At 46.4% G+C, this 26,727-nt stretch overlaps 1 protein-coding gene across 3 annotated transcripts in view; it reads right to left on the bottom strand.

Moving 5' to 3' along the window:
• Positions 1-26,727, bottom strand: part of LOC106040808 (peroxidasin homolog) — a 45,362-nt gene that overhangs the window by 8,429 nt on the left and 10,206 nt on the right. For 2 of the 3 annotated variants that reach the window (XM_066978040.1, XM_048074625.2), the window contains exons 2-16: positions 25,687-25,758; positions 18,318-18,389; positions 18,011-18,082; positions 15,124-15,195; positions 13,550-13,621; positions 11,635-11,804; positions 9,394-9,511; positions 7,714-7,883; positions 7,037-7,309; positions 6,747-6,863; positions 5,339-5,497; positions 3,866-3,978; positions 2,493-2,649; positions 914-1,022; positions 9-166 (exon numbers count right to left, since the gene is read on the bottom strand). In XM_066978040.1, the coding sequence (XP_066834141.1) occupies positions 9-166; positions 914-1,022; positions 2,493-2,649; positions 3,866-3,978; positions 5,339-5,497; positions 6,747-6,863; positions 7,037-7,309; positions 7,714-7,883; positions 9,394-9,511; positions 11,635-11,804; positions 13,550-13,621; positions 15,124-15,195; positions 18,011-18,082; positions 18,318-18,389; positions 25,687-25,758 (1,904 nt within the window). The remainder of the gene's footprint in view (positions 1-8; positions 167-913; positions 1,023-2,492; positions 2,650-3,865; positions 3,979-5,338; positions 5,498-6,746; positions 6,864-7,036; positions 7,310-7,713; positions 7,884-9,393; positions 9,512-11,634; positions 11,805-13,549; positions 13,622-15,123; positions 15,196-18,010; positions 18,083-18,317; positions 18,390-25,686; positions 25,759-26,727) is intronic. The other variant, XM_066978039.1, reaches the window with a different exon arrangement.

The following is a 26,727-nucleotide window of genomic DNA, read 5'->3' as shown; positions in this document are numbered from 1 at the left end:
TCTCCTACCTGTGACATTCACGTCCACAATTAAGCCTTGTTGCACGTGTTCCTGAATCAGCTGCAAGGTCCTTTCAAAGATCTCACCTGCCCTGGCTGTTTCAATGGTGTAGGGGTCCCGGGGGTAACGGAAGAGAGCCAGCAAGTCATTGGGTGTCTTGGGGCGTCTGTTTCAAGGAATTAGAAGAGATGCAGGAACAGTAAAATAAATACACTGTGTTCAGAGCAGTGAGACTGCAGGAATCAGGCTCTAAGCCTGGTCTGGTGCTTGACCCCCAAAACTAGTGCATATGAATGTGGTTTGCCTGAATGTTACAGATGATTACAGAAAAGATATTTCCCCCCAGGAAAATACACGTATTTAATTTCCTCAGTATCTCTCTCTCTCTTTTTTTTTTTTTCCTGCTATATAGTAATTTATTTTTTAATAGCTGAAACTCTGAGGTTTTGGGCTTAATACAAAGTGTTTATTTTTTCATCAAAACATATGTTGGGATGGAAGATAAAGGAATTGTCATTCTCTCAGAAGTCGTTTTTCATTAAGGAAATGGTAAGAAGGATTATATTAGTATTTTTCTTCTCCCTACACCAAGTCAATTGCATTTATAATATGACTATGCTCTTTTTTTTCTATGCACTGTCTCTGGAGCCAATTCCAGCTGACAAAATGCATGTAGCAGATATATGTGACATAAGAAGCGGTATTAGTATATCAGATTTTTCCAGGACCCCAAATGCCTTCTAGCACATCCTTACATCTACATGGTATAGCTTCAACCTCCAATTTCTGAAACAGTGCCGTAGCTTTCATTTGCGGATTGTCAACAATAAAATGAGATTTCAGAAAGCTTCATTCAGTGCTTCTTATCTCATTTCTGCTTCACGTCTCACTTCTTGGCCCTTCATGCACTTACTTGCTGAACAGCTCAGTACGTGTTGAATTGATGGCATAGTCCACGCTGCTGATAGCTTCCCGTATGGAGGTGGCTACAAACGTGTCGCCGCTGCGACCGACATCTGTGGCTTTCCAAAGCACAAAGAGAAAATCAAAAATTCTAAATTTATTTTGATATTAATCTGTTGTCCAAGCTCAAAAAAAATCTGCATATGAGAACAGACACCATAGTAACTCCACTGCAGGTCAAATTCCATTTGCATTTGCAATTTAAATACCATGAAACCATGATTTTTTAATTTTTTTTTAAACAGATATTCTGAAGAAGAAAACTGACTGAACTGACTGAAAAAAATGATTTTTCCAGGTGGCGGCTGTGGAACACACATTCAGAATCTGTTCCTGTACAGCTTTGCAAATAAATACCAGTTTTGGTTGGTGGTTAAAGTGGAAAAAGAAAATGTACAAATCACAGCGGGTTAACCCCCCCAAAATGCATTTACATCCCACAAAAGAAACTTCTAAAATTCATGAAATTCATTTGAAAGCATTGCTTCTACATTCATTTTCCATTTGTGGAACACTTCTAATTTAATTTAAGTTCAAATTTAGTATTAGCACGTCAACCACATCATTCTAAAACAAAAATGAAAGCTGTTGTTTGAATACCTTCAGAAGTAAACAAAAATTCTTGAAAGATGACTACGGAATGCATTTTTTTGAGCCAGGGCCTTTTTCACAGCAAAGCAAACCAGTTCTCATTTGACTACTGGTGTATGCAATGGGCAGCTGGAAAATGAGGCAGGAATCAAGAATAAATCACAGAAATTATCTTTCGAATAATTTCAAGCAACAAAGAAATTTCAGATTATCTCGGTTCCTCGCATACCGACCCTGTATAGAAAATGCTATTAAATTCACCTAATAAGCTCCTCAGTATTCATGATGGTCACTCCTGTGTGCTTGAGAAAAGGTCTCCACTTAAATTTTCAACCTTATTGCCGACCTTTTATTTTTTTTTTTCCTTATCAGTTCTTCCTCACCCTCTAAGAAGCACAATGGCTGCACTTGACCCCTGCTTTGACTAGCGGAGGAGCGCTGCTCTTCTTTATTCATTACAGTTTCCCTAATGCACAGAGCAGTTGCTTGAAAACCCGAGACTTATTTCCCATCCCTAAGGGACGCAGGGAATGTTTCAACCCCCGTATTTGCAGTGACAGTGTTGTTCTCACTCCCCATCCCCTGGTGTGCGAGGTTATGGTCAGACGCTGACTTGTGAGCGTGCTGGCACATTTTAATAAGTTTCTCCCCCTCAGCAGAGGCAGGAACTCCAGGCACGCTGACAGCTCACTGCAGCATGAGACAAAGCCGGTGGTTTAGGACAACACCTTGTGCTCCGCGCTGAGCAACTGCAGCTCAGCTGAGGCAGCAGCGAGGAGGTGCACGGCTTCGAGCACGCCTGTGGGTGACCTGCGTGCAAAGAAGCTAAGGAAATAAGAGTTTTTTCCCTTCAAATTGCAGCCATGACGATGCCATAGCCCCTGCTTACACGAGAGCAAGAGGAGGCTCCAAAGGAGCACCAGGAGGAGATACACTACCGGTGATGGTGAGCTGCATGGCGCTGGAGGTGAAGCCGAAGGGGTTTCTCGCTATGCACTCGTATCTGCCCTGGTCGGCCACACCGAGGTCTTGAATGGAAAGGGTCCCGTCGTGGCTGATGTGGAACTTGCCGCTCTCGGTGATCTGAATCCCTTCCTGTTGCACCGTCAAAAGACAGAAAAGGCGTCAGCGGGTGGAAAGCTTCCATCAGCCCAACCTTCAGCAACCCCACAGACGGCTGCGATGAGCTAACGCGGCCACCAGATGTTAGCATTGCTCTTCCAGAGGAACCAGAAAGCCATCCAAGGGCAGCTGCTCCTGCCTGGAGCCACGGCAAAGCCCTCCTTGCTCAGCTCCCTCACCCCGGTCTGCCCCCAGGCGCTCGCCGCAGGGCACACACAGAGCACAGTTTCCCTGCGCTTCGCACAGACAGCCTGGCCCAGAAGTTCTGTGGCACATAACTAAGTCTAAATGCCTGCAGTTTGGGGGCAACCCGAAACTGATGGATTTTTGTTGGCTTTCAACTGCAGATGCCAATTTTTGCTGGCTCTGTGCAGCATCACTGATCAAAGCGCTGCAGAAGGCGGCACGCTCAGCCCCACCTCTCAACCTGCCTGGTGGCACAAGTGGCTCCAGCTTTACTTCTTTATTCTCTTACTTCTTAATATCTTTCTGCTGCCCTGGCCCAATCTAAAACTTACTGTGCTGCCCTCCCAGACTCTTTCCTTCTGCTCCACTGTTGGCTGGAGCCCAAGGCAAGCTGCAGGTCACCTCCCACCAGACCTCTGCAGGGTAAATGAGGCTCAAGCATTTTTCCCTGTGATTTGTTCCATGCCTGACTGTGCTCACAGCCAGGGCAGGTCCCAGTGAAGGTCACAGGTGTGATATGGCACAGCAGGAAAAAGTCTGAAGAGCTCCATCTAATGAATTCTTCAAAAGAGCAGCCAGACTGCAGCATGATTGTGAGGGATCATGGCTTTGCCCCACCAAAGCTGGAGCCAGCCAGCATCATCCAGTTCCACCAGTGGGAATCCTGGAAATAAGGACAAACTACTTAGGAAAAAATCAGTTTTCAGTTATTTCCAGGAATAGTCAGTCAAGCATTTCTAACATCCTGGAAGGTCACTGGCTTCAAGTTACTTGTTTGGAAGGAAGAGCAAGAGAAAGCAGGCATGTGCACTGCGAGGCTTCGAGCCTGAGAAACCATTTCAGACCATTTAACAGCACAAATCAGTGGAAGCGTTGGTCCTTATAGCAAATGCAGTTTCTTCCCTGTGCATTGCAGAAGCTGATTTAACTAGTTCAGCTGGGAGAGTTTAACGAGAGAGCTGCTGAGCCTTCCTCAGCCACGCGGAGTGGTGTCGCCTCTTACTTTGACCCAGGTTATGGTGGGCCGCGGGTCCCCTTGGGCAGCGCAGGTGATCGCAACGTCCTGGCCAGTCTCTGCCACCACGTCTTGGGGGGGATGAAGGAACACGGGGATCACTGTGGGACACAGGAAAAAAAAAGTTACGAGCACAATAAACACAAAGAAAAACAAGTTTGTGTGCAAAACGTCTCACTGTTGAGAGCACAGAGTTGCTGGGCTCCTTTTGCTGTTGCAAGGGCTCTTCGAAGAGCGTCAGAAGATGCACATTCTCTGTCCCTACACCAAGTCCTCCATCATTTACAGCCATTACTTTCTACTCCCGTGTGTCTTTGTTTGGTGCAATTATATTGGAATGTATTAGGCTCTCTGTCATTTAAAACCTTTTACTATCAAAGGACTTTCTAGGAAAGATGCTCTAGCTGAAATGCTGATTGTGGATTGATTCAGGGATTATTGGATGAGGTTGTCTGGGAAGTGTTAGGCCAGATTAAGGAATTATATTGATCTTGCTGGTCTTAAAATATTCTGTGAATTCTTTCTTTGAAGCATTACTAATTTCATGCTTCTAGTTTCCTTCCATCCAGTCTACCATTACCAAAATTCTGTCATGCTTGTGAAAGAGCAAGGGCATTTGCTTGTTTCGAAAGATTATTTATATGGGAATAAAAAAGAAAATGAAAACACGAGGGCATTCCTGTGTGACTTGTTTTTAAAAAGGCTTGATTTTAGAATACCTAAATTTAGGTTGAACCTATGGCCTTGTAGCTAATGTTTAAGATAAATGTATCTGGAGCCAGAGTTAAATCTTGCTGAGGAGTAATCAGTTTTTTGTTGTTGTTTTGTTTTGCAGAATACTTAATTTAAAAAAAAAAAAAGGAATGTCACAATTTATTCTGTAGGAAAGCAAAATTAAAAAAAAAAAGAATTACTAAGAATTTAATTAATACAATTTTTGTAAATTCTCCAACAAAAGTCTTGTTTCCTTTTCTTTACCAAAAAACGTTTTCTTAGTAAAAACTCCCAAACACATTAAAGGTATCCCTTTTTCACCCAAACTGGTCTGATAACAGAGCTCATCTGATGGGCATTAAAGGTCACCTCTGCTCACAGAACCCTGCCTTAGTTTTTATGCAACCGATATAATCCCTTCTCCCATTCACTGGCCACCCCAGATGATTTCATTCCCACGACTATACTCTTTCTAGACAACTAGACAAACTTTCAAGTAAGGAAAAGCGAAGCAGCTTCTTCCAATTTGCAAATCTTGGCACTAGGGAAACCTCTTTAAAGTTTCCCACCAACAGATTGAGCTCTCATGGCTAGACGTCTGCTCCCTGGCAAAAGCAAACTCCCATCCCACAAGCATCAGGGCAAATCCCTGCCTTGTGAGAAACTGTTATTTACCAAAACATTAACTTAACGAGTTAAGGTTTGCCAGCCCTTATTTCTCACAACCTCCAGCTCCCGGCAGCTTACCTCTGGGGGTCACGGAGAGCTGCACGGGGAGGGTCCTCACCCCGATGGCACTGATGGCATGGCACTCGTACTGGCCTTCGTCGTGCAGCGCGACCCTCATCACCCGCAGGGTCCCCGTGGAGAGGATGCTGTGCCTCCGGTCATTTGGCAGCGGCCCACCTGATGGAACAAGCAGAGCGATTTGTTAATTGGCTGTGAGATTTCTCTCCCCATCACTGCAGGTATCTGCGTTAGAGGTAAAAATTTCATTTCCTCCCCGACATGACATCAGGCACCCAGAAATACCAGCCTCAGCGTGCTGAGTGAGGAGTGGGCAGACGCTGCTCTTCCCACACCCAGGAAGATGACTGAGTTGTCTTGTCTAGGCAATAGAAAGGAGATGGCGCTTTCTTTCCTCAAGCCTTTTCTTAGTGAAAACTGCAGATTTACTGACACCTGATGGATAGCAAATCCGTGTTCAAATCTCCAAACTGTCTGTTTAATCAAATACATGGGAATATTTAACGTTGTCTTTAATTCAGTATTTTGATTTTCTTCGGTTTGGAAACTACATCATTAATATTTTCTCTATTTAAGGTGGAAAGTTCAAAATGAAAATGTTTTATTAACCCTCCCTCAAACTTCCCTATCTAGTTACTTTTTCTTTAATATTCTGCTTTCTTCCAAGTAAGAGCTCTGTGGGAGCTGTGCTCCAGTACTTCTCCTCCTATTGTCCTGGTCTTAGCATACCTTCTGTAAAAGCACTTCAAAGCTTGGTTAATTTTTGCCTTGCTGAGTGACCTAGCAAATCTAGTTACAAAAATCACCTTAACCTTACTTCTTGTCACCGTGATCTTTTACATCTCTAAGAGAGATCACGGCAGTGAAGGAAATCAGGTTAAAGGAGATGGAGAACACGGTGGAGGGGAATTTCAGCTGGTCCTTAACTCCGCGTCAGGGCTATTGCTGTGGAAGCTGGAATACAATAGGCATGAATTCTCCGCAGCACTAAACCATTAATTATGGCTTGTGAAGCATAAGGAAAAGTTGGAGGGCCTCTGGGCCAAGCGCTATTGGCTTCTGTCCCAGAGCATGTTAGATGGGATCAGTTCAGCCCAGCCAGCGCTAACAATCATTTGAGATTTTAAAAGTTCCCCACCACCTGTTGGCCCAAAGAGTTTTTTCCTGAGCTAAAGGAAACCTCAGAGGTGTGTCAGCAGTGAACCAGTGCCTTCCTGCTCCTCAGGAGGAGCAGATCAGAGACTGACAGAGCTGGCACACGGTGATATCCACCAGCCTGAAGTTTCCAGGCGGTAGGAAGTCCCAGGAGGAGCAAGCTCAAGGCTTTCCATGGGTGACCTTATAGCTTAGCTCTTCTCACCCACATCCTATGGAAGAGAGAGAAAACCCAAGCCAAGCGAGGCAGTACCTGCCCTTGTCCAGGCAATCACGGGGGGAGGGTGACCCTCAGCTGAGCAGAGGAAATCCACGCTTTGTCCCTCGGTTACCGTCTGATCGGTGGGGACGAGGAGAAATCTGGGAGAATCTGGAGGGGAAGGCAACAGCTGAGTAGCAGGCAAGAATTCAGGCAGCAAGCTCAGATTAATTTTCAGCTCATGGGAGTGAAAAAATTAACGAGTCACAATGCACAGGGATTAAATCCACACACCCGGACCGAGCACTTTATCCCCAAAACAGCATCAGCCTGGGGCTCCTCACCTTGCACTATGATTCTTGCTGTCGCCTGGATGGACCCCTCGGTGTTGCTGGCGTTGCAGTTGTACTGGCCCTGGTCGGAGAAGGTGACGTTCTGAATGAAGAGTCCTCCAGAGCTGGTGATGGCGAAACGGGGATCCTGCGGTAAAGGAGAGCCTGTGCCAAGTGTCCAGCTGATGCGAGGGTGGGGGTGCCCAGAGACCCCGCACTCCAAGGTGACGCTTTCCCCAACCAGCACTTCAGTGTTCTGCGGCTGGATCACAAAAGTGGGCTTGGCTGGAAGGAAACGAGTGCTTCAGAAACCAGGAGCCCTGCTGCCTGCTCCGTCACAGACAGAAATTGCTTGAACCCTTCATGCAGCCAAGCTACTGCCCTGTTCTCTGCCACTTCCCCACTCCTGTGTCCCCTCCCCACTTGATACCCCCGTGCTGCAGAATTCTTCCCAGCCCCCCAACTCCCTCCCTAACCCCAAATCACCTTCACTCTCTAACCCCCCAATTTCTGACTCCCATGAAGGAGCCACCCCACAGCTCAGCCCGTGCTGGGCCATTACTCTCCTCCCGAGCACACCAAGACCAGCTTGGCACCTACAAAGGAGGGCCTGACTCTGCTCAGCTCCCCTTCCAGCCCTCCCCATGCTTCTGAGATGGGCCAGCAAGGAATAAGCAAGGCTCAATTACATGGGGTGCCAAAATAGCGCAGAACGACTTCTTGTGTCTTGACCTCTCCGGCGATGTTCTTGGCCATGCACTGGTAGACGCCTTTGTCCGACTCCTTGGTGTTCTGGATCATTAAGGTACCGTCCTGCAGCAGGTTCAGGCGGTTGTCATCTTTCATGTCGATCTCATTACTGAAAAACAGCCATAAACAGGAAAAGTTGGAAAGGGGAGAAGCCCAAGGGGTCCTCCCACGAGCTGCCAGCGGGGCAGGGGGGCTTTGCACGCACTGCAGTAAATTGGTGTTCCTTGGCACTGCTCTGAGGCCTCATGAAGTTTATAGCAAGAGTTATGATTTAGAGCACTGAACTTCAGCTCCAGCTCTGATTCACTCCTCAGGCGAGGTACTTTCTCCCTCACCACGGATTACGTGTGACGTTTACAGCCCATCAGGAGAGCATACTGTTCCTGAGCAATAGCATCGCTGCTATTGTCAGCCATCGAGGCCTGCAAAGCTTGTTCTCATTATTTGCTAAATGCAAATACACTAATGAATGCATATTGTTATTGTGTGCAGCCATTTCTATTCGAGTGGGCTCACGGGCCTCAGGAGGGGGCAAAAACCTCCAAGTAAGTCTCAACGGGACCCAACCATGGCTCGGACTCCAGTCCGAGACCTAAAAGCTATGAAGCATCTTCCCTCTTTCTGCAGTGACCTGTGACTCCTGGAGCCCAGCCCGTGGCAGAAGGTCCCACCACGGCATCCCATTTGTCCCAGAGTGAAGGAATCTTGGATGGCTGCGGATGATTGAAAAGGGAGAGGGGACCTCTCTCCCCCCCAGGACAAAAGCTGAATCCACTATGCAAACTAATATGCTTGCTGGACATTTATTTAATTCCCCCGATGTCTCCTCACTGCAGTCATATCTTGTTTGAGGAACATTTATTATCATTACCCCTCTTACAATGCTATCTTTGGGAGCCTGCCAGCATTTCCCTAACAAGACCTTCCTTCCAGGGGACTTCACTCAGCCATAAACTTTTGCTCTGTGCTGAAACTTTGCCTGGTGGGGAGTTAGCTGAAGAAGCATACATTGATCATTTTTATTAATAACCAGGCCCTATTCAGACTCCCACAGACAAGAAGCTCGTAAAGCAGCTAAGTAACTTCACTTCCTCAGTGGGTAACTGCTTGAGCACAGAATATTTTATTGTGTAGCATTTCCCAGAAATGCTTTGGCATCTAGCAAAGCCATATATTTTTTCAGCGTTGCTGCATATAGCATTAATCTGCACACTGCTTTGCAAAGTCTGTCTTTCGGAGGAGCACGGTAATTTTCCCTCTGACAGAAAAGCTTCTCCCAGCACACTAGGCCTTCAATGAGAAAAGCAAGCATCATGGCTTAGAGCAACACAAAATACCTTTCTCCTTTTTATTTTAATTTCAGTCTGCAGAGTGTGTTTATGGGAAAGTTATAAACTCTTGGAATCCACTACAATCCACATGAAACGTTTTAAATACAGATGATAACTTGCATTACACGGTCATCAGAGAACGCTGTTAAAAGGAAGGTAAATACAACCCATGGAATATTCATTTCTAGTTTTTAACATTGCATGAAACAGCTTTTGTAATTGCAGGCTGAAGAACTCAGTGCTTGGTAGAAACCTTTGCTATCCCGGGGCTCATTGTGTGCGACTTACTTGTTGTGGAGCCAAATGATCGCAGGCTTTGGGTTGCCTTCTGCCCTGCACGTGAAATAAACCGTGTTTCCCAGGAGGACGTCGACATCGTGGGGCTCCGAGGTTATGCGAGGCCTCTCTGCAAGAGACCATTTTAACACAACACAGTTGAGAGTAGCACGAAACCAGTCCAAACAGATGGGGGAAAACGCCCATCCTGCAGCCCCTGGGCACGAGGCACCAGCAGAGCCCCAGGCACACGGGCATCTAACACAGAACCAGTCCAAGACTTTTCATCAAGAGCAGCAAAACTAACGATGCCAGGGAAAAGAAGAGCATCATTTATTCAAGCCCTGGAGGACCGCAGTGGCCATTCTTATTATCAACAGCTGCTAGGAAAGATCAGCTCCCTGCACAGCCCAAGGCAGCACTGGGAGTAAAAGAGACCTGCCTGCATGCTGGATCACTACAGCTGCCCCAAAAGCTGGTCCCTGGCTCTCCCCAAATAAACCTGTAAGTCAGCAGCACCCTCACGTGGGTCGTTTTTCTGCCCTTGGCACCCTGCTGCTCTCAGCAACCGCCTGCTCCATCCGAAGAGCACCAGCTCTCTGCAAATCACACCGCTTCTCTTTTGACAGGGTTTCATTCATTATGTCCCTAATTCATCAGCCCAGCCCTATTCAGCTGAGCCTTTCACTACGTGCTTCATTTTGAGATGCACTCAAGCACTCAGCGAGCCAAACGGGCTGAAAGGATGTGCTAAAATAGGAAGGAATTTGTGCCCGTGGTCTGACGCGCTTCATCGTGTTTCAGCAGAATACCTTCTCATCTAACAATCTCTACACTCACCAGTAAAACCAGACGGATTATTCAAAAAAATTAAGTGAGAACCTGCTAACTTTTCCAGTGTAAGGCCGGCGCTCTTATTCCTTAGCCTGCAAGCCCACGAGCTGGTAGCCAACCTCCAGGATTCCAGGGTGAGACCAAAACCACCACGAGCCACGATACAAAATGCTGACCCGGTGCAAATCTGCGCTGCTGGCTCACATCTGCTGAGGAGCGGTGGGTTAACTCCATGCCAGCAGGCTCCACACTGACTCAGATATCAGCTGTCTGCATCATGAGGGCTTTATGCTGAATTATGCATCGTTTGTCTTCCCCAGCTGGCACAACACCAGCGTAAAAGCCTAATGCCAGCAAAATCTTCCCACCAGGTGCCCTGGCTAATTTGACAGACATCCCACTGTGTGCCCATGCCTGAACCGGGACAAATTTCCATCCGTGGCTGTACCACGGCACCGGGTGCACGGCAGGGACAGCTCGTGGTGCAGCACAGCATTGCAACGGGTCCCAGCCCGTGTTCCAGCTGCTGCCTTTGGGCCCTTTTTGTTCCTTCCACCCCTTCGAGGTTACGAGCCCCTTTTGTGTCAATCCAACCCTTTGCACAGCTGCGCCCTAAACGAAGCTGCAACATGGTCAAAGTGAAAAAAATTATATAAAATTGTAGGAGAAAAGTGGAATTCAGGAGAATTCAATTTCTTCAAGCCCCAGCTGATGTCACCCATCTGGCTCCCAGCAGGACCACGAAAACAGCTGGACTGGCACCTACTGGGGGGCTGCTGGTGTCTGGCGAGGGGGAACACCTCAAACCAAACCTTCTGCAGGGAAGTACCAGGGAACCACAGCTAAAGCTCTGCTGGTGCTTGCAGACCAAAGTCCGCGTTCTGTCGTCCTCTTTATATGAAATGTTTAATATTGTCATTTTTCAGAACAAAGCCTTTCATTTCAAAATGGATTAGTTCATGGAGAAATTATCTAAATTTAAAGAATAACAGATTAACAAATGCAACACACTGCCACAGGCAAAGCATCCGGCTATTCATCCACCATGTGTTTACTTGGGTTTTCAGCTGTTTGGAGCCACTGAGACTCTTGCAGCGTTCCCACTCCATTCAGCCTAACGCAAGACAAGTTTTCCCAATTTCTGGTTTAGCCTCTGACTCCAGCAGATCCTGTGCTGGCCCTACACTCTCTAAAAACCAAGACAACAACTGCCAGACAAAACAGAGCAGCTTTCAACAGACACGCGACTGTTGACTTTCCCCGCGTTATACTGATAACTAGCCTGACCCCAGCGAGACGTTTCTGGTTTGGCAGTGACAGGAGAGAGAAAGCAGGATCCCAGGATGGAAGAGAGGAAGGGAAAGAGACGGAAGAAGCATTTCCTAGCCCAGAGCCCAGCCCCGTGGCTGCAGGGCTCACCGCAGTTGAACTCCTGAGCCGTCAAGGTGACGATGGAGCGGCCATGCAGCTCCCGAGGAGCCTCGCAGGTGGCAGCTGTCTGAATGCTGCCCTGCTCGGCGTATTTCTTCAGCAGCTCGGCCAGCCACAGCAAGTCGCAGTCACAGAGCAAGGAGTTGGAATCCAGCCGCCTGCAAGAGCAAGGGGAAGACATTTCAGTCCCCAGCCTCCCGCCCGTGTCCCTGCCTGCTGCCTCTCTCTGATGCATGAGAGTGGAATAGCCCTGGACTGAAGGACCACTCGGCTGTTCTTCCTTGCATTTGATTATATCCCAAATGAAAATCAGAGATACTTAATTCCCGTAGCTTTTAAATTCTTAACCAAGTCAGAATGATTTTGTTGAAACACTGCTGTCTATCAGTCATTCCAGTTTTAAGTGACAATTATTCTATTAAACGAGCTGCAATGAAATATTGAAATTTCTCAGAGCATGGAGATTTCAACCTTTATTAAATGTGTAGGAACGGCAGGTAGTGCTGCCTCTGCTAGAGCTTTCTGTGCTCTTGGTTCAAATATCACTGCATGACATGCAGATATTCCTTCTGGCCTGCAACCGTAACGCGATGCACCTAACTGCCCTAGTTAGCCAGGACAGCTGCCCTACGGTAGCTAAAATCTAATTCCACAGTTTATTTGCAAGAGCACAAAGCAAAACACATGATATGGAGTGCAAGGTGTGATGCTTTCAAATGAGCACACGGGAATTCCCTCGGCATTAGCCAGAGTACTGAAATCAGCTGAAAGAACCCCTTGATTTTAGCGTGCTTGGGACCAACCTTTTTCTGTGACCAGTTGTTAGAGGTTGCAGCACTTCTGCGCAACTGTAAGGACTTTTATTACTGCAACACATGCCTGAACCATGTCAAATGGGAGCAATGGTGACCTCCTGGTGCACCCGTGCCTCTCCTTCCACTGACCTCATTACGCCATACAGTGCCATGCGCACGGATAAAGGAGGTTATGGGGAGATTAGCTTATGCCTCCTTCCCCTCTGACAGTTTTACAGTATAGGGGTCTTAGCCATCTAAAAAGACACAGGAGAAAGGCCTAATGTCTTAATGGACAAATATTTGAGAAGGTGAGATTTCGCACAAGGCCATGATACAGCCCTTTATAGACACCACGCCTTTTTCGCTGACACACGCAGGCAAAAGTTGTTCCCTGTTAATGAAATACGAAGCATTTTACCTGCTTGCAGAAATCACAGAGGGCTGTGGTGAGAAGCACATGATTTTCTTGGGGTATAAAATCATGGCAGAACCCCCATATTCTTTGGTTTTTGCTTCCCTCCTCCCCCTTGTTGGAAATGCACCATTTCCAAAGATCATAAAACACAAACAAAGCCAAATACTAGGAGATTTAAGCAAGCAAAAAGAATAAGAGACAGGTTACATGGGAATAACACAGCAGGACATTCCTTCATGGGGTGAGAATCATGCACTGTGGCACCCTTCTGAGTAAAACGGCCTTTTTCTTTTCTTTTACAGCTATGATTTTTCCTTCTCTGTTAGATACTGATCTAAGACATGATTGAGGTCCTATCCATGGCCTGGACTTCCCACATTTTTGCAGAATTTTTTATAGTTTAAAGCATGTAGGACAGCAGAGGGTTGGGATGACTTTCCACGAACGTTCATTTCTGCGGCGTTATTGATCTGTAAGCTTCTAGTTAGACTTTAATTAGACACCAGCGTGAAGTAACTCCTAACTGGTTAAATCAGCTCTTGTGTCCAACCAAAACTGTTTTATAAACTTCACAGTGGCCTTAGAAGTGCAACAACTAAAGGCTTTGCCAACCAGGCACATTTTTCCTCAGATCCTGGCCGTCTGATCGAAGATAAACAATTGCTCTTTGCAGGCAATGTTTTTTACTTACAGTCGTTTGAGGGATTCCAGTTGAGAGAATGTCCCTGGATGAATCCTGGAAATTTTGTTGTTGTGCAAGAATCTGCAATGGAAGAACCCATGCCAAAACATTATTCAGTATTTGCACTACACAGATGATAACAACCCAGGTCAAAACTTAGCTGAAGTACAAAGGTTGCTCACCAAAATGGAGCTCAGATTTTTAAATCTACTGTGTTTGTTTCCATGAGCTATAGGGATTTTATTCATGTGCGAGTGCAATGCAACACACCAAAGCTGAGAGCGGGTGTGTACTGGAAACGGTGACTCAAGATGTGATGTAACAGATTTAAACTGGAACCTTAAAGTTAATCTGCTTTATGCTGTGCAAAGGGAGGAGAAAGGGCACAAAATCCCTGCAGGCTGGACCCACCCTGTGTTTTCTGTGCCATGGTCAGCTCCAGTTTACGAGAGACCTTTTCCCCCTGCAGAAGATATGGGAGTTTACAGGGGCAGCTATTGAAGTAAGGCTCCAGTAGACAACTCAGTGTCGTTATAAACCCAAATCCATGAGTAAATCCAACTCAGACAACAGCAGCCGAACCTGGGTTTACTCTGAATGAAGCCGAGGCAACTTCTCACTTCCAGAGTCCTAGCATGCAGATAAGACTCAACAGTTCTTAGAAAAAAACTGCACTGAAATACAGCAGGGGAACCAGGATGGAATAATTAACTCTCCATTCCCTTAATGGAGGAAATTTAGTTATGTCAGTTACACCTAATACTCTCAAAAGACCATTGACTACAGATAAGTCATTTTAGTAGACGGTGGAACAGGAAAGAAATACAAAAGCAGTGTGACTTGAGTGCAATCGTCTGCATATGTACATGTACGGGGGGTTCAGCCTGGTTGCACAGCCTGGATGCTGACAAACCTTCCTCTGAAACTTAACGCAGAATTTTTGTTGGACCAAAGACAGAGACTGAGATCAGCCACAGCGTACTGATCCAGGTCGGAATTTTTCTAAGGGTGTTGTTTGGATCCCTCGGTTTTGTTTCCCTAGTAAGTACGGGTGTAATGCATGTTTGCATGCAGCACAGAAGGGTCTGTTGGTTTCACCATGGAGCGGGAACCACCATGTGAGCCTTTCCTCTGGTGGCTACATTTTTACTACAAGCAATACCGGGGAGCAGGAGACACAGGACTCAGTTTCCTAACTGCTTTCAAGAAGGATGCACGTTTTTCTTGTCAGACATTCTTATGACTTTGTTCCTTTTCCATCTCCTTTTTTTGTATACACTGCCCAACTGTGAGTTAAGTTGACCTGACAAGTAGAATAAAACTTTCTATAGATTTATACCTACTTAGATGGAAATGTGAACATTAGACAAGACGAGAAATTCCCACATCATTTCAGTAACCATTCCACTTCCCAAGTACATAAAATCTGCTTCTTTAAGGATGCTTCTCTCCGTATTTCTCTCCATTTTGGAGATCAACACACTTTGCTTCACACTACAGAAACATCACTGTTAAACAAAATGAAGGGTTTATTTTTACCTGTCTTCTCCCCCACTTACAATGAAAGTCACATCTTTACTTACAGCCTTTCAAGTTTAGGCAGGTCACTAAAAGTCTCTGGCTCCAGGGTTTCCAGGTTGTTGAAGTGCAGGTAGCTGTCACACAGAAAAGCACAAAGGACAGGGTTGTGGATCAGAATTTAAAAGCTATAAGATCTTCCCAGACTGATCTACCAACTGCCCTTAATCACTCACCACGTATCTCAGGACAGATGTTTAGAAGCCAGTATTCTCTTTAGTATCTCCAATTTTCACATGCAAAAATTGTAGCCAACACTGGCTTCTCCCTGTGCTCTCAATTGTTTACTCTCTCTTTATAAACTGTAACACACACTGGGGAGATCAGCTTTGCTCTTCCTTTAAACTGTGAAAGAATGAAACTCATGAAGAGCCTGCAGCAGCTGTTCCCCATCCAACCACCATCCAAGAACTTTGCCTGCCTTGCTCCCAGTGCCTCGACATCCCCCTACACTGCCTCAGATTGTTGAGACGAAATAGCCACACTGTAAGGCACTTGTCTCCAGCCTAGAAATTTAAACATGTCTGAGAGGGATCACGAGTTTGCCAAGAATTAATTTCTAGAAAAAGGCCCTGAGCATTCTGACAAAACTTTGAAGTCGGCCCTGCTTGGAGCCGGAGGCTGGGCTAGAGACATCCAGAGGCTTCTTCCAGCCTGCGCTTGTTTGTGATGCTAACAGGGGCTCCCAGAAATACATCTACCAAGCAAGAGCAGAAACATTTAGGTACTGCTGTCATCAGGCTATTCTGCTTCTGTGGAAGGAAAACAGCCTCCAAAGACAGAGATAATGCAGTCGGCTGGAACACTATCATCTAAACGGTTCGTTAATGCGAACAGCCCTGCTATTGCTCATGCGACCAACCTGCTGTTCCATCCGCAGAGACCTCCCGCACTGCCCCAAGTTACCCCTTGCTGTCAGCCAAGGAAAGCTGGGCTCTGCAGCACCACGCCAAGGTACCTGACATCCCCTGCTCCCCTTAGCTGTGACGTGCACTGACATAACCGACGTGTTCCTGACCTTTAAATGCATCTCAGGGCAGTTTCCAAGTTGCCCAAATCCTTCCCCAATTTTTACACAAGCATACATTTCCCAACAGACGCTGATTAATCGTGGGTCTACAAATACTCACTGCTATTGTAGCTGACTGGGATGAGAAATAATTGCCTAAGCCTCCGCATGGCTGTTTGATTTGTAATGGAAGGATTCACAATAAATGGATCGCTATCAGAGCACAAAACAGGCACGGTGACTCAGATCCTGCAGTGGAGGGCAAGAGTGGGGAGAGGGAAACGCATGTGCTGTAATAAGTCTCAGATGTCTGCTGTCATTGCTTTGGCCTTTGAGGAAAGCATCTGATATTGTCCATCAATCGGGCAATACTTTCCTTGAAAAGCTGGCTTGTGGGGTACAGGAAAACGGGGTAGGATTTGAGCAAAGCTAATTCTTTTGGAACCGTGCCTGCCTTCGAGATTGAAAACAGATGGGCCCTTCCAAGGGTTGTTTGTTGTTTTTGTGGCTTTGTTGTTTTTTTTTTTTTCTTTTATTTGTGACATCAAGTCTGGAACGCTCATTGTTAAAATATGACCGAGGCCAGCATCATCTCCCTGAGCACAGCTGAGCCAGTCACTGCTTCCTGTTTTCTCCCAGGAATCACTGCTGAGCTGGCTGATGGAAAAAACATACCATACACAAGGATGGCAGCACACCTATTGTTAAGCTTGCCTGTAATGCCCTATAGCTATAATACCTATAGTACCTATAGCTTGCAGCTACACCCCATCCACTTCTGCTGTCAGCCTAGAGAACAAGCTGGATCCTATTCTTTTTACAGCAAAATTGTTAGCTACATTCCAGCCCCATAAACTCTGTAGTTTGGGACAATCCATGAATTAGTGGTTTCACCTTTGCTCCCTGTTCTCCGATGATGTAAATAATTGCTGTACTTCAAATACCTATGCTTGCATTCTTTCCAGCGCACACAAATTTACCCACATGCACATAATATATCATGACACCTGACATGAAAAATCCAACCCCAGTTCAGCAAGCCCCGTTGGAGGAGTCAGACCTCAGTCTTCCCATCTCACCTCTAGCATGGAGCCCGAACGGTCAAAAAACAAAACTTCTTCGACAGAATAAACAGCGTGGATTTGCAATACACAGAAGGGGAGCAATTAAGGATGCAGGAATGTCACTGTGAGAGGCTCCAGCTGCCAGTAAGACTCATGAGGCTCCTTTCATCCCAGAGAGCCTCGCAGCTTGGAGGGAAGGTCACTGCTTGGTTTGCATCCATCTTTTCTTCTCCCCATTGGAATTTCCAGATGATTTAACGCATGCGAGCACCACCACCCTGGTGGCTTCCATAAATACCCCATCCCAGCTCTCAGTTCGCACTCCATCCATTTGCTTTCAGCAAAGGTTTGGATAAGAGAGAAACTGAACTAGCACCATCAGTTCAAGAGAACAGCCAGACCCTACGCTCTGCTCCAGAAGTCACAGCAGACATAAACACAGCAGGCCAGCTGCCTTCTGTTTCAAGCCATCCTACACATCCCCATTTTCCTCCCATTTAAGATCCTCGGACATACAGGGAATTAAAAGCACAGCTGGGCTCTTCTTATGCTCCAGAGGTTTAGGGTCAGGAGAAAACGTACGGGATGTCAGTAGGAAGAGTCCTTGGTATTAACTACCTCAAATCAATACTGGGACCAGCTGTTTTCAAGTGAAGCCAGTGCAGCGTTGCAAAGCTGGACCTCAAAACAGTAGAACCTCATCCTACTCCTTCCTAAGTGGCTGGTGCACAGAAACACAGCATTGGGATTAGACAAGCCAACAGCTCAGCTCTTCTGCACGACACACTCAAGCGACAAACAGCACTCGTCTGTACTTACAGCTGCTCCAGAGAGCGGAGTCCATTGAAGGCATGCTGCTGGATACTCTGAATTTCGTTTTTATAAAGGTAGCTTTCAAGAGGAGAGAAAGAAAAAAAGCATTAGGATAACCGCTCAGCAGTTGTATTTTAAATAACACAGGAATCCAAAGCAGAGCTTTCTGACTGGATTCAGGGGCAATGTTTTACACCTGCAACATCAGCATCCAGAAATTCTGAGCACAGAAAGTGCATCCTGCACTGGAAAATGTTGGAAGTGGGCTGTTAAATTTCCAAGGGGTTAAGAAACTACCGAGACAGCAACTCACAGGTATTTCAGGTTCTCCAGATCTTCAAAGGATCTTCTCACAATGTGTTTTATCAGGTTATTGTTCAGCAGCCTGTTCAGATCAAGACAGAAAAAACACAGCTGGTGAATTCAGCGTGAGAGAGACTTGTGGCATTTGTATTACTGGATGGCCACTGAAAAAATTCATAATCCATGGGTTTCATAGGATTTAAGATTTAAAGGGGTTATCAGCCTGCAGTCAGGATGCTCACAACAGTTAAGTCAATGAGAACACTTCTTGCCCAGAGGTGCATTCCAGTAAGGAACATTCAAAAACATTTCCTTACCTTTTGTCACGGTGGCTTTCACCCAAAAGTTACAATTTTGGCCAGGAAAAGAATGAGGGGAAGGGAGAGAGCAGAAAGCAGAGAGAAGGGACAAATTAAATCATTGCTGCCATTTTTGTACAATTACAGAAGGTTTTGGGGGATGCATGGTTGTGCCAACGTGTGAGCAGGGGCACGCAGAACCAAGTTTTAACTGTACAAAAGCAGTCTGAAACGCTACTTCATAGGTTATAAGAGTTATTAAATGGTAAGGCATTGTTTTAATCACTTTGTATACAAATATGTACATACGAAAAGTAAATAAATGATACAGATCTGAGTCCCACAGCTATTCCGAAACAGCCTCTTTCAATCCGGAGAGCCTTGTGCCAGATTTTAATACAAAACCTATGGACAACATCACATTGGCAGGCAGTCTCTGACTTGTGTGTTTAGTTACCATGACTGTGCGTGCAAATGACTGCCTGTGCCAGCGAGCAGAAAGCAGCCCGTCCTTGTAACGCTGGGTGCAACAGCAGTGACCGCACGGCCGAACGCTACAGAAACCTCCTCTGCGACCGCTGCCAAGCCCAACGCTCAGAAAACTAAATAAATCACTTACAAATAGCTCTTTAATGGATGAGGTTTTAACTATTCATCGTGGCTGTCGAACTGCACTCGTGGGGGTCTTTTTCCCCACGGTATTGGATCCGACAAACCTCAGGGCGGCCACCAGTGGATTTCGTAGCCCGATGGCTAGGATTAAGGATCTCACTGGCTACACTTATTTTTAAGTTCTTAAATGGACATGGGGACAAAGAGGAGAGCTGTGACTGCACTGCAGAAGTTTGTTTTTCTAGGAAAAACTGCTCTTCCCTCTGTAAGCAGCCAGACCTTCCGATATCAGGTCAAATTCAACACAAAACCAGGCCAGGCTGCCCATGGAGCTCATTCTACAAGTTCATTCTCTTTCCTTTTTGTGATAGCTGTATTCCTCAGAAACGATCCACCACCTGACAGCACATGGGAAGCCGGCTCAGTGGTTTCCCAGCAGAAAGCCCAATTTTCTGCCCCCCCCTTTGATGGAGAAAATGGGGTTGATAGCACATCAGAGAGCCTCTGGCAAAGGTCCCATCCTGGGAGGAACATTTGTGCAGGTAAAGGATAGAGAGAAAAGACAAAGAGGTGGGGAAAAATGGCAAAAACACGTGGGAAAAAGAGATGAAGATACAATCGAATGCCCCAGGGATGCAAGGATGAAAGATCTCAGAAGCACAGATGTGTTACGGCAGCTTCACAAGGTCCCTGAGCTGCGCCAGCCCTCCACCAGCTTGTCCTCAGGTGAGGAATTACATTAAAGGTGCAAAAAGCACAGATGGTACTTGAATGAAGGGGAGAAAAAGAAACAAAAACCACATTTTTGGAAGCCAAAGCAATAAGGATTTGAGAAAAATCTCACTATCCTCTTTTGATTACCTATCTTGCTACCATGGACCTGAATGCCACTTCCAAGCTGCACGTAGCAGCAGCGTGGACAAGCAGTCCGAAGAGGTTAAGGCAGAAAGATGCTGGCAAGTTTCTGCACAGCTGCAAGCAATGGCTCAACACACACGACTGAGGCTAAAAAACCCGATTTCGCTCATAAGGATGCAAAAATGATGTCAAGCCCTTGGAACACGCTCTCGTGCTTTGACAGCCAGATATGCTGAGTGGAAATCCAGCCCCTGAAAAGCAACCCCAAGGTTTATTTGATGATCGAACACCCGAGGACTGCTCGAGAGCGGTGCAGGAGAGGACTTTTGTCTATTTACCCACAGGACAAAGACAACACAGGCACCAGCGGCGCACGCTTCCTTCCCTGCCCTCTATCAGCACACTTTCATCTTCAGCCAGGGGAGAAAGGAGGCGGCTTGTTCTCTGCTATCTGATCCTTGGCCCCACTTCTGAGGATGCTGGATAGGCTGATAAACAGGTGCCAGCTGGGACATCGTGCCCCTGGATGCAGGCATCTGTCCCCTGCCACGTGGCTGGCATCGACTGCTCGACTCACGGAGGACACGAGAGGGCTGCCAGCAAGCAGACCCTTGGGGCAGGGGCACGCCGATGGGCTGAGGAGCACCCCCTGCACCACAGCAGTGTGGGATCCTCGGCTGACCCTTTAACACGGACCCTTTAATGCAGAGAGTTTGGACCCGGACTGAAATGCAGGGAGATTTTAAATCGCAGCTTGTCGACTGGCTGAATTTTGGTGCTATTGAAAAACATTCATCGAGTCCATTTTGGTGCCTCTGCTGTTGAGGACAGTTAAAAGGGGACAGAATGGGTGATCCAAGCCAAACAAGAGAAACTCTGGGAGTTCAAACAGCATGCACCGCGCAGGTCTCTTATCTCATGGTCTGATACTTAAATTGTTCATTGCCTGATTAAAGGTTAAAAAGCGTATGGAAGAAGCAATCTCTGTTTCCTGTCTCAGGATTCCCTATTGTAACAGAAGGATATGTCCTGGAATACACTCAAAACTGAGATAATTTATGAAGTCCCTCATACTGTACATATTCCAAAGAGCTACTTTCAGGGAAATACATAGTCAAGACAGCACATCTGGATCCCAGAAAGACTTCAGATGGCTTGTGGACAGCTGTCTGTTCCTTGACTCCTGTGCAGTTCACCCAAGCGAAGAAGTGTGCAAAATCCTGGCCATGATTTGCATGACCTGGCTACGGATCCCAGCTGCAATCAATAGCAAAATGCCCAATTACCCGTTTAAGTTGCAGAGAATTGAAAGCTAAGTTCTACCGCTAACTGGATCTGCTGGGAATAAACGCTTTGGCAGACGGAAGCTGGAAAGATCATTATTGATGTATGTCTCAAGCACAACCCATTGCAAAATGAGCTAAATTAAAAATATCAGAAGTATGTTTCCTGGAGCTTACCAACAGATAGCAAACTGATGTGGCACTCCCCTCCAGGACAGCTGGCGAATTTGGCTCAGAACAAACAGGCGGACTCAATCGTACAGGTTTTATTCCTGAAAATTCTTCTGGGAGGCTTGGGATACAACACAAGCCCCACGCAAGCTGGCCCATATCCTCTAAGAGAGCATTTCCCACCGAGTTTCCTTTAGGCCCTGTGTTCTGACCGTCCCTCCCTCTTCCCTCCCCACCCTGCCTCCAGGTTGCCAAGCACAGGCTTAAGTCGCGTTCACTGAGTCGTTTTTCTATTTTGAAGAATGTATTAGATGATGCGACAGTCCAGCATTCATACTCAAAACCTGTTCCCTTTCCTCCTTTCCTTTGACAAACGACATGCTGCAGTCGTCGTGACATAGCAGCTACTTTTTTCCCTCGCGCCATTACCAGAAATCATCATGTAGCGTATTTAAAGGGGGAGAAAAAGTTAATTTAATGTTCAGCTGTACGTTCTCCCTTGCTGACAGGGTGATTTGGAATAGCCATCCCATAGGTGAGAGAGAAACCTTTATTTCAAGATCCATCAGGCTCCGACGTCCCCTCCTGCTCACGGGGCCTTGTTCCCTCAGGAGCCACCGGAGGATCCGAGGCAGCCTGCGCATTGTCCCTGTCAGCCCCCCTGGAAGCAGCACCTAAAGGAGAGCCGCAGAGCTCACCAGAAGTGCTTTTTGTTCCCACATAATTCTTCCTAAATAGTTTTCAAAGCACTTACAGAGACAGACAAGTGTGAAAACAGGTAACTTGAGCCGGAAAGAGAAGCACGATGTGAGCGAGGACATGGACAGAACAAGGGCACGGGCAGAAGCACAAACCATGACGTGGCCTCTTCAGAGCTCCTGTTCCCTCAGGTGCCCACGATACAGGCAGGAGGACAAAAAAACCTGCTGGGGAAGTTAATAAGTGCTGCTTTGGTCTCAGGGCTCGAGGTTTCTATGAGCTGGGGGGACAAACAGCAGCAACTACCGGGCTGTGAGGGCATCAGCGTGAAAACACGGCAATGGCCCAGTTGGGTCAGCGCAGCAGGGTGCCGGCCTCCTGGGGGAGCACACAAGAGGGCAGTAACACGGGGGCGTCGTCATCCATCCCCACCCGGAGATGACCTAAAGGAGCGAAGACTGGGAGGCAGGCAGACGCTGCCTCTCACCACGGGCTTGCGATGTGTTTGTTCTCTTCCAGGGCCCAGCACCTGCTGTGAGCTAATGCTGGGCTAAGCGATGCGGCCGGCGTCGGCCAACTCGAGCAAAACAGCTGCTGCAAAGCTGCCGGCACTCCGCGGATGGCATACGAGAGAATTTTTTTCCTTCCCGCTCCCTGCTGCTCTACATTTTTTTACTACAGTGACATAGTAACGGCTTAAAAATACACAAAGGAGATTCTGAGACCAGCAGCTACATGGGAAGGGAGAGGACTGGATGAGAAAACCTCACAGATTTAAGGCTTTTTGCCCAAGAAAATCGGTGCACGCAACGTTGCGGACAGCCAACAAGCAAGGTCTCAGTGGGGCAGCATTTAGGGTAAATGCTTATTACCTCTGGTGGTGCACCAGGGGCCCAAAGGCAGGAGCATGGAATGACTGCTGCTCCTCCACAGACAAACAGGGCTCCTGTTTTTAATTTCAGTGGTGCTCTGTAATTTATCAAATCTCCTGCACCAGGGAGTGGAAAGAAGAGAGGAGAGCCAGGGGAAGGTCTGAACTTTACTCAGGATGTTTAAAAGCTCCACGGGACATTCAGGGCAGGCTCCTCTTCTCTCAGCCCACCTCTCTGCATCTCTCCCTCCAACGCAGGGTACAAAGGTTTCCTTATCAGGGTGGTTTATAAACTGTCAAACTTGGATATTCTACAGCCATCCTGCCCGAAAGGGGATGCAAAACAGAAACTGCACCAGGCTCTGCTGCCCTTCCTCTGCCAGGCCGAAGGATTTCAGGAAAAGGCTCTTTTAAAAGCTTTAACTCGGTTAAGGAACTTTATTTCTGTAAATCCCACGGCAGATAGCAGCAATCTCAGAGTTCCTGCATATGGAACCTGAGCTGCTCTGTCCTCTAAACCACGTGCTTCAAATATTCTGGCCAAACTTCCCCAGCACGTCTCTCAGGGATTTTTAAGGATTTATTCTCTTTATCACTTGAAAACCTATGCAAGTCCTGAGCCAAAAGGTTACCATCTAAGAAACATCAGCAAATTCTTCAGCTCTTGTCGGTTCTGATATGGGAATTGGAGAAACCAAAGTTCCTGGAGAGACCCTTGCATGAGGAGCGCGAGCTCTGACTTCCATTCCGTTAACTCCCACCTATGGGGAACCCGATAACTCCTGCGAGCGTGAGAATAACTGATTCTTCCAGCTTGCTGGCCAAAGCAGGAAATAAAACAAAGTAAATGAACTATCTAAATGGAAAGGTTTCATTTGTAAAAACAGTTGATTTTCAGAACTGAAATATAAAAATGACGTATTTTCTTAGGGCAGTGTTTTTTAGCCAACCCAGTATTCTGGCTCTGAGGACAGCTGTAGGATGCTGTTTAGGCAAAGCGTGAGAGCCTGTCCACCATCTGTGCAAAGCACATCCCTCTTACTGCCCTGGCATCCATAACTACAAGATTAGGGACGGTAGGTGTATGTTCATGCCTATTTCCTTCAGGATCTGTTCATGGAATTCCTGCCCTGGAGGTCCCTACCCAGGAGCGTGTGTAAGCAGTAACCAAAAAGATTGGACAAAGTCATGGAGCACACAGATATTGAGAGATGGGTCTGTCTTTCTCAGCTAGGCTGCATATCCCCATGTAGCATAGTGGCAGGAGTTAGAAAGTGAGAAGTCTTGCACGTGCCAGGGACCTGACTACATTTAAGCACTGTGAGGACAGCACCTGGCATCTCTTACAGAACTCTGTTCATTATGTGGAGCATTTCTCCTGTGCAAGCCTGCCAGCCTCCTTGGTTTCCCCAGGGTTCAGCTGAAAGCAGCCTGCAGTCACGCTGCTTGGTTTGGTCGATCAGTCTCCTACACACAGTGGAACAAACTTTAGCAAACGCTGATTTTTAAAATATAGCTTTTAAACAGCTCTCTATGACAAATTACTCCTGCATTGTTACTCTTTCTACAACTTCTTACAATTGACTGAACTTCTTATTGCCCAGTTTTGCCTTCTTTCAGCACTGACATCTTCACTGGATCAGGGACTTCAGATCTTTCAAGGTCAGACAGAAAAAAATAATCTGGACTTTCTCTTGCTGTTTGGGGCCACGAATGTCTGAACCCAGGAAACATGAATGCGTCTGTCATGCAGTGCAGACTCTCAGACTAGCTGGTTTGCCTCACAAAGAGCTTGAACCTAGAAATCTTATAGCTGTTAGCGCCATGTAACAGCTTGAATAATCAGGTCTGAGCCTCAACAGGCCAATTACACCCAGCACAGTGCTGTGCTGACACAGCTTCTGTTTCTGATTTGAGGGCTGGTTTGTTTTCAACTTCTCGGCTACACAGTGCAGATGTACTCATATCTGTCTTCAAACCCTCAGCCTTAAGGCAGCAAGAAGCAGCAAAGGCTCCCATTATTTCCTTTGAGCAGAGCAAGAAACTCGTTAATAAAGTAGTGTAGCAGACTGACGTGAGCATGCCTGCCCTGGCTGGGATGCAAGGCTCAAGGAACTGCCTTCTACTCCCATCCCTATCTGCAAAAGGGTAGGTGTAGGTATTTATTCTGTGGCAAAACAGAGCGACAGACTGGCATTTGTAAGGACACACTCACTTCAGTAAACATTTGAGGCAACTATGGAAATAAAGACACTTTTAATGCATCCTTCTGCCGTCCAGGCCATTATGGGCTGCTCCAAAGCCATACCTGCTGAAACATCCTCAGGCAGTAAGAGTATGTATAAGGAATCTTCTTTTTTTAAAGACAGGTTAACTACCAAAATGAAAGTTATTAAATTGTACATTTAGTTAAAAAGGGTAAGACGTATGATCCAGGGTAAAACAGAGAGAATTTTAAAGCTTTAACTGGGTATGGGCAAATTGGCTGAAATAACTATGACCAAGGCCATCCTTAAACCATGATAGCATTTAGTACTAATGTAATAAATAGATAACCTCACTGCAGGATCACTGAGCGGGACTTACAGAGTATTGAGGTTCTTCAGTCTCCTGAAGGCTCCGGGTTGTATCTCCTTGATGTGGTTGAAACGTAAATCTCTGAAAGCAGAAAACACAATCAGTACACTCTCAATATAAATGAGGCAGTAGCAATCAGCAACAAAGGGAGGAGGACTGCTGGGAGACTCTGTTGCGTCAGGTCTACAGGACTGGAGAAATGGAGACAACAATCAGGGATGGGGAGGAGGAAGAAGAGGAGGAGTGGGGATGGTGGCTGGGGGGCTACCATTGCCTGCAAAATCGGCTGAAAGCCTGCACAACCAACCCTGCATTTACAAAATTTACAAAATTTATTTTCATTTCATAGAAAACTGAAGGCTGAAAGGACTCAAGTGATCAATTCCGTGAACTGTGGACAAGGTCTGCTGCTTGGCACGCCAAGTTCACGTACAATTGCCCTTGCATCTCATGCTGGTTTGTAGAGGAACGCACATAATCATGTTGACCCACGTTTTAGGTCCCCAGCAAAATTATCTTTGTCCTAAAATGGTTAAATCTGATCAAATAACCTCATATAATAAGCATTTCACATTCTGCTCCACAGTGCTCCAAGACTCAGAACAGCTTATCGCTGCCTGCATTTCAAATTTGTGCCAACTTCAATTAGAATTAGTGGAGTCCAGGGGATTCTGGCAATTTTCAAGGGCTGTCCATGTATCTACATTGATTTGGAACCTTAAAACATGTTGTTTAGATGGCTAATGAGATAATAAAATAAGAGCTAAGTGGTTTAACCTGGTTAACCAAGTAGAAACACTTCTATAGGGAATGCGCATCGATTTGGCACCTTGCACGGTCCAGCATATTATAACAAATTGCAAAAGACTGACAACAGTTTTTTGCCGTTAGCTTCTATTCAAAGCACAACAATTATTTTTTTTCTCCAATACTGCCTGAACTATCACCTTTAGTGAACACACAGCTATTTCTGTTCAAGACAGCCTTTTAAGGGCATTTGCTTTAAGGGGAAAAACACATGAATGTGCTGAAATGCCTGTCATTCTGGTG

This window comes from Anser cygnoides, chromosome 16 (genome assembly GCF_040182565.1).
Source record: "Anser cygnoides isolate HZ-2024a breed goose chromosome 16, Taihu_goose_T2T_genome, whole genome shotgun sequence".
Classification (NCBI taxonomy): domain Eukaryota; kingdom Metazoa; phylum Chordata; class Aves; order Anseriformes; family Anatidae; genus Anser; species Anser cygnoides.
Note: the sequence above shows the minus strand (reverse complement) of the source record. Positions and strands in the feature narration are given on the sequence as shown.